Source organism: Pristis pectinata, chromosome 6 (genome assembly GCF_009764475.1).
Source record: "Pristis pectinata isolate sPriPec2 chromosome 6, sPriPec2.1.pri, whole genome shotgun sequence".
Taxonomy (NCBI): domain Eukaryota; kingdom Metazoa; phylum Chordata; class Chondrichthyes; order Rhinopristiformes; family Pristidae; genus Pristis; species Pristis pectinata.
The window spans coordinates 90,692,350-90,709,606 of NC_067410.1; the positions used below are offsets into that span (position 1 = coordinate 90,692,350).

At 40.9% G+C, this 17,257-nt stretch overlaps 1 protein-coding gene across 1 annotated transcript in view; it reads right to left on the reverse strand.

The window, feature by feature from the left end:
• The window catches only part of atp11b (ATPase phospholipid transporting 11B (putative)), a 125,492-nt gene that overhangs the window by 39,219 nt on the left and 69,016 nt on the right, over window positions 1-17,257 (reverse strand). Inside the window, 6 exon segments of the mRNA XM_052018626.1 lie at window positions 15-80; window positions 1,859-2,000; window positions 11,624-11,751; window positions 15,310-15,369; window positions 15,950-16,095; window positions 17,003-17,105. Of these exon segments, the coding sequence (XP_051874586.1) occupies window positions 15-80; window positions 1,859-2,000; window positions 11,624-11,751; window positions 15,310-15,369; window positions 15,950-16,095; window positions 17,003-17,105 (645 nt within the window).

Consider the following 17,257-nt stretch of genomic DNA (forward strand, 5'->3'; position numbering starts at 1 on the left):
CATTTTGCACTTACCTTTAATGTAACAGTTATAAACATAACTGTGAAGACTAGAAAGCCAAATGCCCAATTTCCAAACATCTAAAAAGCAAAGAGTTAAAATATAAAAACCTAAATCCTGCAAATTTCTCAAAGAATGCACATTAATGACTAAGGAAATGATTGACCAATGAAGTATTACTTTTGCTAAAAAGCAAAAGATTTCTCCTTTGTAAATTTTAGCAACTATAATATTAAACAGATTGGAAAGCAATGTGGGCTATGTTATTTATTTGGTTACAACCTGGTTCTCATGCAGTCAAACTTTGTATGTAGTTATTAGTGAATAATGAATTTCGTATTCTCAAATGAAAGCCTAATGCCACAATAAATCTGAAAAAAAATCACCTTAATACAGTATTAATTTCAAGGGCTGAATAATGGGAGTCAGCAGCATTAGATTATACGATCATGGTTGCATTGCACTATGAACAAGAAAAGCAAAACTCTACATGTGCAGAAATATATGCAGAAGTTTTCTCACCAATGTCCCAGTTCAAATAGAAGGTTTTGCATAACAGAACAAATGGGCCGGTTAGATGATTTCAAATATAATCTAAAGAAGTTTGTGTGCTTCTTTGATTTCAAATATGGAGCTAAAATGTTGCAATTAATTGGGAACTATAACTTATGCAAAGAAATATTACAAGATAATCTCAAGAATATTACATGCTACTTTTTGTGTTCTGAGATGTGAATGCACTGACAAGTTGTTTAAAATAATAATCATGAGCAATCAATTTTGCCTGAAAAGCAGGCAAGTTCATACTATTCCTATAATACAAAGAAATTGGAACTTTTGCTTGCTCCATACTTTATCTAAAACCATGAAATTAATATGGTACTATCTGGGAATGATGTGGTTAGATGAACAGCTGGCTGGAGCTGGAGATTAGAAATGTGGGTAGGCATGTGGCTGGAGCTGGGGGAGCGGGAACGTGGTAGGGGTGTGGCTGGAGCTGGGGGAGCGGGAACGTGGTAGGGGTGTGGCTAGAGCTGGGGGAGCGGGAACGTAGTAGGCATGTGGCTGGAGCTGGGAGAGCGGGAACATGGTAGGCGTGTAGCTGGAGCTGGGGAGCGGGAATGTGGTAGGTGTGGTCGGAGCTGCGGGAGCAGGAATGCAGTAGGTGTGTGGCTGGTGTTGGGGCTTGGGAATACGATTAGATGTGTTGTTTGAACAGAGGACCAAAAGGATGGATAGGCAAACGGGCAGAGTTAAGTAGTTGCTGCAGGCCAGCTACCTAACTATGTTACATGCCCATCACTTCCCTGCTCACCATTTCCAGTACCACACCCATCCGTGCTCCTGACTCCTGGCGCACATCTAACCAGAAAATAGGTTAGAGACTCAGTCAGCTCTATCATGGGCACAACCCTCCCCACCATCGAGGACACCTTCAAGAGGTGCTGCCTCAAAAAGGCAGTATCCATCATTAAGGATTCTCATCATCCAGGACATGCCCTCTTCTCAATACTGCCATCAAAGAGGTGGTACAGGAGCCTGAAGACCCAAACTCAATGATTCAGGAACAGCTTCTTCCCCTCCTCAGTCAGATTTCTGAACGATGCTTGAACACCACCTCATTATTCCTTTTTTGGCTCTATTTATTTATTTTGTAATTTATAGATTTTTATTTTTGCACTGTACTAAAACAACAAATTTCACGTCGTATGTCAGTGATATTAAACCTGATTCTGAAACAGGGACTAGGAATGCTCAATTATTTACGCTGCTCATGATTTAATTGATGAAGGCAGAAAATTTCATAAGAATAAAAAGTTTGAAAAGGCATGCAAGAATAAAATTATTTAAGTCCTACCTGACCATTTCCCATCATGGATGCATCTTCTCCTCCCCTCAGAAGATAAGCGCCAAAGAAAAATATAAAGGCATGACAAAATCCTAGTAGAGTCCAATACAGAAATCTTTTGAGAGACAAAACCTCATTTTTGCTAATCTCCCTGTGAAAAGAAACAAATATTACTCATGCAAAAACATGTCATACAAAATATTAAGACCGATTTTAAGTTAACCGTATAGCCTGTTCATAGAGTTCACTCACATTATTAAATATACAAATTAAATAATAATTAAATATACAAATAGGCCAGAGTTTGCTGAAAGAAAAAGTGTTGTATAAAAATCCAATACATCACTAGGAAGAGATATACTATTTGTAAATCACCACAAAATGCCAGGTGATTTTGTTAGCAGCGAGTGGCAAAAAAATCAAAAAGCAGTTATGATCTCCATAAGTCATTATACACAAATGCACAATTGAAACAAATTAAGCTCTCTCCATAAAGTTATGGTTGCTATTTATTTTTTTTAAGGACCCACTTAGTTGGCCCAGTTTATGTTTCTAACTACCTTCCTCTATGAAACCTGTTAAAAAAGCCCCAAATCCAAAGAAGTTTTGACATTATATAAACAAGAGGATAAGCAAGGAAGAATAGGGCCAATTAAGGGCCAAAAAAAGAGTATGTGTGTGAAGGGGAAGGATGCATGCAAAGATCTAAACAATAACTTTGTTGCATCTTCACAAATAAGGAAACAATATTGATGTTGTGGATAAAAAGGAAGAGTGCAAAATTTTTAATAGTATAAACATAGTAAGATGAAGAATTAAGGCAACTGATGTCTTAAAGATGATACATTTGGCAGGTCTGGATGAAACATATCCCAAGCTGTTAAAAGGGACAAATTATGGAGGTTCTGACTATTATTTTTCAATCCTCCCTGGCTATTGGAGTGGTGCCAGAGGATTGGAGGATAGCTAACATTGTGTAACTGTTTTCAAAAAGGGGAAGGGATAAACTGAATAATTACAGACCAGTTGGTTTAACTTCATTGGTGGGAAAATTATTAGAATCATTTCTGATACCCTTCCCCAAATACATTTCCTCACTTCTCCAGATCATATTCCCATTTTTAGTCCAAACGACCAGTCAACTGATATCGTTCTGCAGCAAGTGTTCCTCCTCACTATCAGCCACATGATCAGATTTTACATCATCTGCAAACTATTTTATCATTTCTCTCTGTATTTAAATCTAAATCCTTAATACATTGTCTGAACAGCAAAGGTTTGAAATAGTGAGCCCTGTGGAACCTTGCGGATGGTACAAAAAACACCACCACTATTTCCCTTGGCTTCTTGCGACTGACCCAATTTTAGTACAAGTCTTTGCTCAGAAGAGCAAAGATTAATCAAGGATAGTCAGCAATCAATTTTGAAAAGGAAGACTGTGCCCAACTCACAATTGAATTTTTTGAGGTGATAAGGAGGATTGAAGAGGACAGTGCATTTATATAGTCTACATTGATTTTGGCAAAGCTTTTGGCAAGGTCCCACAAAACATGCCAGTTAAAAATGTAAAAGTCCTTGGGATCTTCAGGACAGTGGCAAATTAGATCCAAAATTGACTTAGTTGCAGGAGGCCAAGGGTAAAGATCGACAGATTTTTTGAAAGTTTAAGGTTACTACCAGCGAGGTTCCACAGGGCAAATTCTTTTCAACTTTTCAGGATCTGGATGCAAGCCTCTTCTCAAAGCACACTAACTTGTAAGTAGCCAATCATGCTGATCCAAAAGAACTATGAATTAATAATTAAAATCTAAACCCTGAACAAAAATCACTATACAATATGTTCACATTTCACAGGAAAAATCAAAAATACAAACTTTCTTGCAAATAAATTAGCTTAAAGCTATCCAAGATGCAATTTTATGGAGCTCTGCAATGTTACTTGTAGTGGAGACTAATGATCCTGCCATTCATTTAGGTCCTTAATGTCCTATTGAACAACATACCACAAAATTAATTGGAATGGGAAGGTGAGGGGATGAAATGCAACTCACAGCACTCACTGATGGTATACTGGTCCAGTAGATTTTGGGTTATTATTTTAATACATCCATCCTTCAGTCATCGTGAGCATTATCAGTTTAAAAACTAAACTTGTTCTCCCCTCACCAAGAACTGTTCAAATTCTACTTTATCTTTACTGCCTTCTTCAAGTTGGGGGACTTGTTTCACCACCGTTCCAGTTCCCTGATTAACTGGGCCTTTTATTCCCTCTCAATACTTTAAACAACTAGAGCCTGGATTTTGCATTTCTAATAATGACAAAGTTGTCACAGTTCATCTTTATTTATGCACTGAAATGGAAACCAATTTCTGGCACAATTAGAAAGAGAAATCCCAAAATTATTTTAAATGACACTTGGCTTCTAAACAATACATTCTCCAGCATAATCACAAAATTGATGAGAATTTCACGTATTTACAAATTAGTCTCACGACAGAACACCCCTCTTGAAAATATTATACTTTGTTGCATGAACAGTAAGTTCTTAAACAGCATATTGAATCACAATTACTCCTTAACATTGCTGGTGCCAGAAAAACAAAGTGTGTCTGCTGATTGAATAAATAATTGTCATTTCATTCAAACTCAATTATTCAAAATTCAATGCTTTTTAATTTAAATTATTTCAAAATATTTCTTTAGACTCCTGGTGTGATCTTATGTATATTTATTTTATGCTTGGCAAAACATCTAAAAATTAAAAATTTTGCACTGTGTTACATGAAAATTCTTCCATATCCTAGCTGTTCTGGCTGCTTAATGATATCCAGGTATTATATAGATACTGAAGGAAAAAAAAAGGCATCATGAAACATATATAATCCATGCTTTAAAGGTAACAAGAACTTTATGGACAGGTCTCTTCTAGGTAAGTTGCTAGCACCATCACTGTAGCAGAGTGCAAAATCTTTACAATTTGAATATTTTTCACTCCAAAAATCCAAAAAAATCAAAATCATTTTTTGACAGGAGATTCTGTGGATGTGAAAGAGACTCCTGGATGGTATGTTGCTTCCTGGGTGCCAGGGTCTGGGACATCTCAGATCCGGTCCACGGGATTCTGAAGGGGGAACTCGTGGTGCATATTGGTACCAATGACATAGTTAGGAAAAGAGATGAGGTCCTGAAGAGGGAATATAGGGAGCTAGGTAGGAAGCTGAAAATCAGGACCTCAAGGGTAGTAATCTCTGGATTGCTGCCTGTGCCACGCACTAGCGAGGGCAAGAATAGGTTGATTTGGCAGATGAATGCGTGGCTGAGGAGTTGGTGCAGGGGACAGGGTTTCAGATTTGTAGATCATTGGGATCTCTTCTGGGGAAGGTATGACCCATACAAAAGGGACGGGTTACACCTGAACTGGAGGGGGACCAATATTCTTGCGGGCAGGTTTGTTAGAGGAGTTGGAGAGGGTTTAAACTAGCTTGGCAGGAGGATGGGAACCTGAGTGATAGGTCAAAGTTAGGTGCATTAAGTGTACAAGTAGATGCAGTGTGTAGAAAGACTGAGGAAGGATATGCAGTTAAAAGGGCAAAATTGCAGTCAGTTGGAAGGGCTGAAGTGTGTCTAATGCGAGAAGTATCAGGAACAAGGATGACGAACTTACAGCATGGGGTAAGTACATGGAACTATGATGTTGTGGCCATTACAGATACTTGGCTGTCACAAGGGCAGGAATGGCTGCTGGATATTCTGGGGTTTAGATGTGTGAAAAGGGACAGGGATGGAGGTAAAAGAGATGAGGGAGTGGCTTTGCTGATCAGGGACAGTATCACAGCTGTAGAAAGGGAGGACGTCCCAGAGGGATCATCTACTGAGTCAGTGTGGGTGGAAGTCAGAAACAGGAAGGAAGCAAACACTCTATTGGGAGTATTCTACAGGGTTGTTGACATGGATGATTGCAACTTCCCTAATATTGATTGACACCTCCTTGGTGTAAAGGGGATAGATGGGGCAGAGTTTATTAGGAGTGCCCAGGAAGGATGTGGACAGGCCGACTAGAAGAGAGGCCATACTGGACCTGCTACGAGGCAATGAGCCTGATCAGGTTTCAGATCTCTCGGTGGGAGAGCATTTTGGAGACAGTGACCATAACTCCTTGACATTTACCATAGTCTTGGAGGGAGATAGGAGCAGACAATATGGGAAAGTATTTAATTGGGGGAGGGGGAATTATGATGCTATTAGGCAGGAACTTGGGAGTGTAAACTGGGAACAGATGTTCTTGGGGAAGTGCACAATGGAAATGTTTAGGGAGTACTTGCATGGGCTTCTGGATAGGTTTGTCCCATTGAGGCAGGGCAAGGATGGGAGAATGAAGGAACCATTGTTAACAAGAGACGTAGAATATCTTGTAAAAAGAAAGAAGATGACCTAAGGTTTAGAAAGCATGGATCAGACAGGGCACTTGAGAGTTACAAGGTAGCCAGCAAGGAGCTTAAGAATGGACTTAGGAGAGCTAAAAGGGAGCATGAGAAGGCCTTGGCAAGTATCATAGAACCATACAGCACAAAGCAGGCCCTTTGGCCCACCATGTTGTGCCGTCCATCAAACCACCCTCACACTATCTAACCCTTTCCTCCCGCATATCCCTCTATCTCACATTCCTCCATGTGCCTATCCAACAAACTCTTGAACCTGTCCAATGTATCTGCCTCCACCACCACCCCAGGTAGTGCATTCCATGCACCAACCACTCTCTGGGTGAAAAACCTCCCCCTGACATCTCCCCTGAACCTCCCACCCATAACCTTAAAGCCATGCCCCCTCGTCCTGAGCATTGGTGCCCTGAGAAGGAGGCGCTGGCTGTCTACTCTATCTATTCTTCTCAATATTTTATATACCTCTATCATGTCCCCTCTCATCCTCCTCCTTTCCCGTGAATAAAGCCCTAGCACCTTGAGCCTCTGCTCATATTCCATACACTCTAATCCAGGCAGCGTCCTGATAAATCTCCTCTGCACCCTTTCCAATGCCTCCACATCCTTCCTATAATGCAGCGACCAAAACTGAACACAGTACTCTAAGTGTGGTCTAACTAGAGTTTTGCAAAGCTACATCATCACTTCACGGCTCTTAAACTCAATCCCACGACTTATGAAAGCTAACATCCCATAGGCCTTCTTAACTGCTCTATCCACCTGTGAGGCAACTTTCAGTGAACTGTGAATATGAACCCCCAGATCCCTCTGCTCCTCTACACTGCCAAGTACCTTGCCATTTACCTTGTACTCTGCCCTGGAGTTTGTCCTTCCAAAGTGTACCACCTCACACTTCTCCGGATTGAACTTCATCTGCCACTTGTCAGCCCAGCTCTGCATCCTATCAATATCCCTCTGTAAGTTCCGACAGCCCTCCACACTATCCACAACACCGCTGATCTTAGTGTCGTCCACAAACTTACTAACCCAGCCTTCCACCCCCTCATCTAAGTCATCTATAAATATTACAAAAAGTAGAGGTCCCAGAACCGATCCCTGCGGGACACCACTAGTCACTGCCCTCCAATCCGAGGGCACTCCTTCCACCACAACCCTCTGCTTTCTACAGGCAAGCCAATTCCTAATCCACACAGCCAAGCTTCCTTGGATCCCTTGGCCTCTGACCTTCTGAAGAAGCCTACCATGAGGAACCTTATCAAATGCCTTACTAAAATCCATATAGACCACATCCACCGCACTACCCTCATCAATCTTCCTGGTCACCTCCTCAAAGAACTCTATCAGGCTTGTGAGGCAAGATCTTCCCTTCACAAAGCCATGCTGGCTGTCCCTAATCAGTCCATGATTCTTCAGGTGTTCATAGATCCTATCCCTTAGAATCCTTTCTAACAGCTTACCCACCACAGACGTAAGGCTCACCAGTCTATAATTCCCTGGAATATCCCTACTACCTTTTTTGAACAAGGGGACAACATTCGCCACCCTCCAATCCTCTGGCACCATCCCCATGGACAACGAGGACTCAAAGATCCTTACCAGCGATTCAACAATCTCCTCCCTCGCCTCTTGAAGCAATCTGAGGAAAATCCCGTCAGGCCCCTGGAGATTTATCCGTCTTGATATTATTTAACAACTTCAACACATCCTCTCTCTTGATATCTACAACCTCGAGAACATTACCCTTACCAGCACTCCCTTCTGCGTCATCAAGACCCCTCTCCTTGGTCAATACCGAAGAGAAGTATTCACTGAGAACTTCTCCCACTTCCGCCGCCTCCAGGCACATTCTCCCACCTTTGTCTGTAATCGGACCTACCTTCACCCTAGCTATCCTCCTACCCTTCACGTACGTGAAAAAGGCCTTGGGATTTTCCTTAACCCTACTAGCCAACGCCTTTTCATGTCCCCTTCTAGCTCTCCTCAGCCCTTTCTTAAGTTCCTTCCTCGCTACTCTATATTCCTCACGGGCCCTGTCTGAACCTTGCTGCTTATACCTTATGTATGCTACCTTCTTCTCCCTAACTAGTCGTTCCACCTCTCTCGTCACCCACGGTTCCTTCACCCTGCCATTTCTTCTCTGCCTCACCGGGACATATTTATCCCTAACATCCTGCATAAGTGCCCTGAACATCGACCATATCTCCATGGTACATTTCCCTTCAAAAAGGACATCCCACTTTACACTCCCAAGTTCCCTCCTTATAGCCTCATAGTTCGCTCTTCCCCAATTAAATATCTTCTTGTCCTCTCTGCACCTGTCCCTGTCCATGACAATTCTAAAGGTTATGGAGCAATGGTCAATGTCCTCCAAATGCTCTCCCACCAATAGATCCTTCACCTGTCCCAGTTCACTTCCTAAAACTAGATCTAGCATGGTATTCCCTCTGGTCGGCCTGTCGACATACTGCGTCAGGAATCCCTCCTGGACACATTTAACAAATTCCGTCTCATCTAAACCTTTGGCACTAAGCAGCTTCCAGTCTATATTTGGGAAGTTGAAGTCTCCCATTATAACAACCCTGTTATTTTTGCTTCTCTCCAAACACTGCCTGCCAATCTGCTCCTCTATATCTCTACTGCTACCCGGGGGCCTATAGAGTACTCCTAGTAGAGTAACTGCTCCTTTCTTGTTCCTTACTTCCACCCATACGGACTCTAGAGATGATCTTTCTACAACATCCATCCTTTCCACAGCCATAACAGTGTCCCTGACCAGTATTGCCACCCCTCCTCCTCTTCTTCCCTCTTCCCTATCCCTCTTAAAACACTGAAAACCAGGAATATTCAATATCCACTCCTGCCCTGATGTCAGCCACATCTCAGTAATAGCCACAATATCATAGTCCCCCATACTTATCAAAGCCCTCAGTTCATCTCCCTTATTCCTGACACTTCTTGCATTTAAGTAAACACACTTCGGTCCATCTACCTTACTACTTTTATAGCCTGTATTCTGCTTCTCCTTCCCCAAAGCCTCTCTACCTTTTTGATCTAACTTTTCCCCATCCCCTTCTTCCTCTGACCTACTCTTCCAGTTCCCTCCCCCCTCACAAACTAGTTTAAACCCTCCCGAACCACCCTAGCAAACCTAGCCGCAAGGATATTGGCCCCCTTCTGGTTCGGGTGTAACCTGTCCTCTCTGTACAGGTCCCACCTTCCCGAGAAGAGATCCCAATGATCCAGAAATCTAAAACCCTCCCTCCTGCACCAACTTCTCAGCCACGCATTTATCTGCCACCTCCTCCTATTCCTGCCTTCACTATCGCGTGGCACCGGCAGCAATCCCAAGATTGCTACCCTTAAGGTCCTGTTCCTCAGTCTTCTGCCTAGCTCCCTGAACTCGCTCTTCAGGACCTCATCCCCCTTCCTACCTATGTCGTTGGTGCCAACAAGGATTAAGGAAAACCCCAAGGCGTTCTACATGTATTTGAAGAACAAGAGGATGACTGGGATGAATAGGAAGACCGATCAGAGATAAAAGAGGAAACGTGCCTGGAGTCAGAAGAGGTAGGGGAGGTCCTTAATGAATACTTCGCTTCAGTATTCACCAGAGAGAGAGACTTGGACATTTGTGAGGATGGCGTACAACAGGCTGATACTCTAGAGCATGTCGACGTGAAGAAAGAGGATGTGCTGGAACTTTTGAAAAACATTAGGATAGATACTGGGGCTGGATGGGATAGATCCAAGGTTATTACAGGAAGTGAGGGAAGAGATTGCTGCGCTGTTGGCAATAACCTTTGCATCCTCACTGGCCACAGGAGTAGTGCCAGATGATTGGAGGGTGGCAAATGTTGTTTCTTTGTTCAAGAAAGGGAGTAGGGACAACACTGGGAATTACAGGCCAGTGAGTCTCACTTCAGTGGTGGGCAAATTACTGGAGAAGATTCTTAGAGACAGGATTTATGAGCATTTGTAGAAGCTTAGGCTGATTAGGGACAGTCAGCATGGCTTTGTGAGGGGTAGGTCGTGCCTCACGAACCTGACTGAATTCTTGGAGGATGTGACAAAGCACATTGATGAAGGTAGAGCAGTGGATGTGGTGTACATGGATTTTAGTAAGGCGTTTGATAAGGTTCTTCATGGAAGGCTCATTCAGAAAGTCAGGAGGCATGGGATTCAGGGAAACTTGGCTGTGTGGATTCAGAATTGGCTCGCCCATAGAAGACAGAGGGTGGTGGTAGATGGAGAGTATTCTGCCTGGAGGTCAGTGACCAGTGGTGTTCCGCAGGGATCTGTTCCAGGACCCCTGCTCTTTGTGATTTTTATAAATGACTTGGATGAGGATGTGGAAGGGGGGGTATGTTTGCAGATCACACGAAGGTTGGTGGTGTTATGGATAGCGTAGAAGGTTGCTGTAGATTACAACAGGACATTGATAGGATGCAGAGCTGGGCTGAGAAGTGGCAGATGGAGTTCAACCTGGAAAAGTGTGAAGTGATACACTTTGGAAGATCGAGTTTGAAGGCAGAATACACGGTTAATAGCAGGACTCTTAGCAGTGTGAAGGAACAGAGGGATCTTGGGGTCCACCTCCACAGATCCCTCAAGGTTGCTGCACAGGTTGATAGGGTTGTTAAGAAGACGTATGGTGTGTCGGCTTTCATTAGTCAGGGTATTGAATTCAAGAGCTATGAGGTAATGTTGCATCTCTATAGAACTCTGAGGATTGTGTTCAGTTCTGGTTGCCTCATTATAGGAAGGATGTGGAAGCTTTAGAGAGGGTGCAGAGGAGATTTACCAGGATGTTGCCTGGATTGGAGAGCATGTCTTGTGAGGATAAGTTGAGTGAGCTAGAGTTTTTATCTTTGGAGGAGGAGGATGAGAGGTGACTTGATAGAGGTGTACAAGATGATAAGAGGCATAGATCAAGTGGACAGTCAGAGACTTTTTCCCAGGGCAAAAATGGCTAACACGAGGGGTCATAATTTTAAGGTGATTGGAGGATGGTATAGACCGGGGGGGGGGGGCGGGGGTGGTGGTGAATGTCAGATGTAAGTTTTTCTTTTTCTTTTACACAGAGAGTGGTGGGTGCATGGAAATGCAGTGCCGGCAGAGATGGTGGAGGCAGATACATTATGGACATTTGAGAGACTCTTATGTAAGTACATGAATGATAGAAAAATGGAGGGCTGTGTTGGATTGATCTTAGAGTAGGATAAAATGTTGGCACAACATTGGGGGCCAAATCGTCTGTACTGTGCTGTATTGTTCTATGTTCATTTACCACATGGAAAGGAAACAAAAGAAATGCAATAATCAAATTCAACCTACTTGTACAATGCTGGTTTGCCATGTAGTATCCGAGGATGCACATCTTGTTCAAACAAACTGTACATGAGGATGGGTAAGGAAGTGAAGCAAATGTTGTATAACGTCAGATAAGCACCATCATACAATGTCTGTAAGAAAAATATATTAATGCGGTACTTAAGTTTAACTCTCTCTTCATCCATTAGATAGGTGTGTGTGTTCTGCAAACCACCCACCCACCTTTCTGATTATATGAAGGATAGTCATGTCTAAAATAAATATTAGTCTGCATTTTAGAGCGATCAAGGTGAACCATCTACATTCATTGTAATTACCCTCTGCAAATGACAGTAATTTCAGGATCTGAACATGGAAATTTAAGTTGCTGGCAGTGATTTGCTGCTAATCAAAGGTTGACCACACAACATTCAATTCCTTGGAGTTCAGTGTGGAAAAAAACTTGGGTCATCACTCAACACTTATCTCCAGTTTTTACAGTGGCATGCAAAAGTTTGGGCACCCCTGGTCAAAATTTCTGTTACTGTGAATAGTTAAGTGAGTAGAAGATGAACTGATCTCCAAAAGTCAAAGTTAAAGATGAAAAAAAGGAAAGGAGCACCATGCAAAAGTTTAGGCACCCCAAGAGATTTGAGCTCTCACATAACTTTTACCAAGGTCTCAGACCTTCACCAGCTTGTTAGGGCTATGGCTTGTTCACAGTCATCGTTAGGAAAGGCCAGGTGATGCAAATTTCAAAGCTTTATAAATACCCTGACTCCTCAAACCTTGTCCCAACAATCAGCAGCAATAGCTGCCTAGCACTCTGAAAATTAAAATAAATGATGCCCACAAAGCAGGAGAAGGCTATAAGACAGCAAAGCGTTTTCAGGTAGCCATTTCCTCAGTTCGTAATGTAATTAAGAAATGGCAGTTAACAGGAACGGTGGAGGTCTGGAAGACCAAGAAAACTTTCCGAGAGAACTGCTCGTAGGATTGCTAGAAAGGCAAATCAAAACCCGCGTTTGACTGCAAAAGACCTTCAGGAAGACTTAGCAGACTCTGGAGTGGTGGTGCACTGTTCTACTGTGCAGCGACACCTGCACAAGCACGACCTTCATGGAAGAGTCATCAGAAGAAAACCTTTCCTGTGTCCTCACCACAAAATTCAGTGTCAGAAGTTTGCAAAGGAACATCTAAACAAGCCTGATGCATTTTGGGAACAAGTCCTGTGGACTGATGAAGTTAAAATAGAACTTTTTGGCCGCAATGTTTGGAGAAAAAAGGGTGCAGAATTTCATGAAAAGAACACCTCTCCAACTGTTAAGCACGGGGATGGATTGATCATGCTTTGGGCTTGTGTTGCAGCCAGTGGCACAGGGAACATTTCACTGGTAGAGGGAAGAATGAAATCAATCAAATACCAGGAAATTCTGGAAGCAAACATCACACCATCTGTAAAAAAGCTGAAGATGAAAAGAGGATGGCTTCTACAACAGGATAATGATCCTAAACACACCTCAAAATCAACAATGGACTACCTCAAGAGGCACAAGCTGAAGGTTTTGCAATGGCCCTCACAGTCCGCCGACCTAAACATCATCGAAAATCTGTGGATAGATCTCAAAAGAGCATTGCATGCAAGACGGCCCAAGAATCTCACAGAACGAGAAGCCTTTTGCAAGGAAGAATGGGCGAAAATCCCCCAAACAAGAATTGAAAGACTCTTAGCTGGCTACAGAAAGTGTTTACAAGCTGTGGTACTTGCCAAAGGGGGTGTTACTAAGTACTGACCATGCAGGGTGCCCAAACTTTTGCTTCGGGCCCTTTTCCTTTTTTGTTATTTTGAAATGGTAAAAGATGGAAATAAAAAAGTAATCTTGCTTAAAATATTAAAGAAATGTGTCATCTTTAACTTCATGCCTTTTTGAAATCAGGTCATCTTTTACTTGATTAGCTATTCACAGTAACAGAAATTTTGACCAGGGGTGCCCAAACTTTTGCATGCCACTGTATGTAGCCCAAGTATCTTCAGCATCTTCTGCTTTTATTTCTGATGTCTAGCATCAGTCATTGCTATATAAATACAAGATGCTGTTGTGACATGTACATGCCAAAATCCTAAACAATAATCATTCTCAGAAATGGGATAATTAGTGGGAGTTTATAGGATAATCCTGAAATAGCCAAAGATTCACAGGAAGCAATTATTAATCAGATAAAAGCTTTTTTCTTACAAAAAACGGTCTTCAGAAAAGAGGAAAAATACATCTTTGCTATAGCAAGAATGAACAAGTTTTGAATTTGGCTGGAACTGGGACACAAAAAAAATCAAAATAAAGTTTTATGTGCTCATTGTTAGATGATATCCTTACTAATGGATTTACAATGAATGCAATATTTAAATTCGATTTCAAACATCTACGCTGTAGATATCTTTGCTGCTATTTTCTCGCATCTGGCATTTAACTCATAACATTCTTGAGTGGCTGGAAACAGAGCCTCTGTACCTGCACACTTTATCCCGACCCTCCTCCCTCTACAAAATTAAGCGAACTTTTTTTTTTATTTATACCTTCAATTGACCTTAACCCTGTGGTTGCCCACTTGAAAATGACCTATTTAGATAATTTTCATGTCTTCTAATGTGGCAAAGACTCATTGGATTGACTGACCTCCTTCAATGTCATGAGAAATACGAGAAGACATAATATCTCCCTCCAAGTCTCTCATACTTCCTTCATTTCCTAGACATCCTCAGGAATGTCTACTTTTGTTCTCTTCCTTTTTAAGATTTTTCTGTCTGGTTTTATATTTTTTCTCTAGTAAGCTTACAGCATCTATTTTCTCCATTTTTTTTTACTGACGATATCTCCCCGCAGCTCCTGCCCAATATCTTGGCCTACCAAGATGTGATACTACCCTTTAGTTAGCCAATCTTCCTTGTGCAGTCCTTATTTCTTGATAATATACATTTTTGTTGAGAATTATGAAATATCTTCACTAATGATTGCCACTACTTATCTGGTGTTTTACCGTTTGATCTATTTTCCCACTCCATTTTAGCCAGTTCTGTCTTTATAGCTTTTTAATTGTCTTTAAGTATAAAACACTAGTTTCAGATCTAAGTTTCTCTCTGTCAAACTGAATATGAAATTCTACATTACGATTGCTCTTTTCTGGAGTATTCTTTACTATGAGATCATTAAGTAACCCTGGCTCATTACATATGTCAAACCTAAAATAGCCTGTTCCCTGATTGGTTCTACAACATACCATTGCAAGAAACTAATCCCAAGTACACTCTGAATTCATCCTCAAGACTATTTGATTTGTCCAGTCTATTTGAAGATTACAGTCACCCATGAGTATTATGGTACCATTTTTGTATGTCACAATACCCAATTTGTGTTTCTCAACTCCAGACCTCATCACAGCCTTGATCCAAACATGGACCAAAGAGCTGAACTGCCATGGTGAGGTAAGAGTGACTGCCATTGACATCAAGGAAGTATTTGATAGAGTGTGGCATCAAAGCACCCAAGTAAAACTGAAGTCAATGGGTATCAAAAGGGAAAACACTCCAGTAGTTGGAGTTTAATAAGTGCTTCTCCTAAGTTTGTGAATCCATTAGTGAGAGAGATAGATAATATGCAGAAAAATCCAATAAATTCTTAAGTTTAATAACTAATAAAAACAGTAATGCTTACCTGTTGTGAAAACATACAGAAGAACTGGTATAAAAACTGAGGTGTGATAAAACAGACATTCTGAAAAAAGTGAAAGTACAATAGTGTCATGAGGCTTTAAAACAATTCACAATTGTCAATAATAAAATGCTTGCAAAAAATCCACAAATCAAAAACAATGACAATGTGAGGGTCATGAAGTAGTAAACTTACTGCAGAATATTTAGATTTCATTGTTGACATTGCTCAGCTCCTCTGTACCATGCTAAACACAGATTTCAAGATTTGATTTCCAATCTATGCCAAGTTCTCTTTTATTATTCTAACCAGCAGCTGGAACACTACTACAAAAATCCTACAACTTTTATTGCCTTAGATTTCAATTCTTTGGCTGCTAATGGAAAAGAAACTAAATGAACAAGAACAAGATTAAATTTAGTCAGGGTGCCTTTGCTCTCTAAGAGACTGAAAGCCATCACTGCCTAGGTGCAGAGAATAGGTACCAGATAGCTATTATACATGTATGATACATGTATGACAAGATTAATGAGAATGGGGTGGAAGGGGAATGGGTTAAAAGTGAGACTAAATTAAGACTAATGTTGCAGATCAATACAAAAATGTGACAAACTGGTAAATAGGGAATATCCAAATAACATACCTTATAAAAAAAATACTGTACAAGATGTGATATTCTAATATAATAGAAATGACCATGGACAAAAAGTAATTTAGTGAGGAAGCAGAATCTCGCTATTGCATAATCACTGTTTCTCACTGCTTGCCGTCCTTCTTTACCCATGATTCCTGTGAAAAGAAAAAGTGTTAAGACAGCTTTTAAAGGCATCTTAGGTTTTTCAGAAATCTTTTAACTTTTACAATAACTATTTAATAAAATTTACGTTGCAACAAATACAAAACTAAAAAACATAATATCCCAGGGCTTTACATACTGGGAGTCTAAAGTAGGAGAATGCCATGCAAGGGGACCAAAAGCAATATCACGGAGGTTGATAGGGCTGTTTTTGAAGGGCAAGTTCATGACAGCTAAAAGCTCTACCATTAGTGGAGTGTGAAAGCAGATAGGGAAAGGGAAAGCTGGAACATAATTCAGAGTGACAAAAGCAGGATAGTCAATGAATTATACTATCAATCAAATTATTCATAGCCCCAAATTCACACCAATGAGAACACTCAATTAATCCCCAGGCAGTACTATACCCAATCCAGTAACCCACCTCACATTATTGGGCAAGGATTCAAAGAAGAATGAAGAACATCTGCAGTGCATTTCCCTATGATCCAGATCTGACTTGCTTAATTTGGAAAAGCTCACACCTTTGTAAGAAGTTAGTTATAATACAGGCCCAATTATTGGTCCACAGAGTTTAATAAACCTTAATTTTGAGCAGTGAATAAAAAATATTAACTCAAACATCAAGTACCAGGATGCCCAAATGTTAAATAGTTTTCATCAAGGAAAAAAAGTTGAATTGCTTAAAATATGTGCTCACTACTTTTGTGACAAACATAGTGAAAAAAAAATCACCATAATTAGAAATTTTGCAATGTAATTTATCAGTAATAGACATTTGGATGATATTGCATTATTCTAACACATTTCACTTGCTATCCACTTTCTGAAGAAGTCCTATCCATTGTGTGACATAGAAAGAGCAATAACACTAAGAAACTGACAACACTGTTCACGTACCTATACCAATATTTGCTTCTAGGATCATGCTGACATCATTTGCACCATCACCAATTGCCAAGGTAATTGGCTTGGCTGGCAATGTTTTCAAAAGTCTGACTACCTGAAAATATGGAAAATAATTTACACAATTTTATGCCTCCATACGCAAGAGCTGGTGTACAAAGAAATTCATAAATGAAAAATTTCACAGTGGATTAAAACATCTAATGTTAGATTGTAGTCATTTTCAAAAGTCTGACTACCTGAAAATAT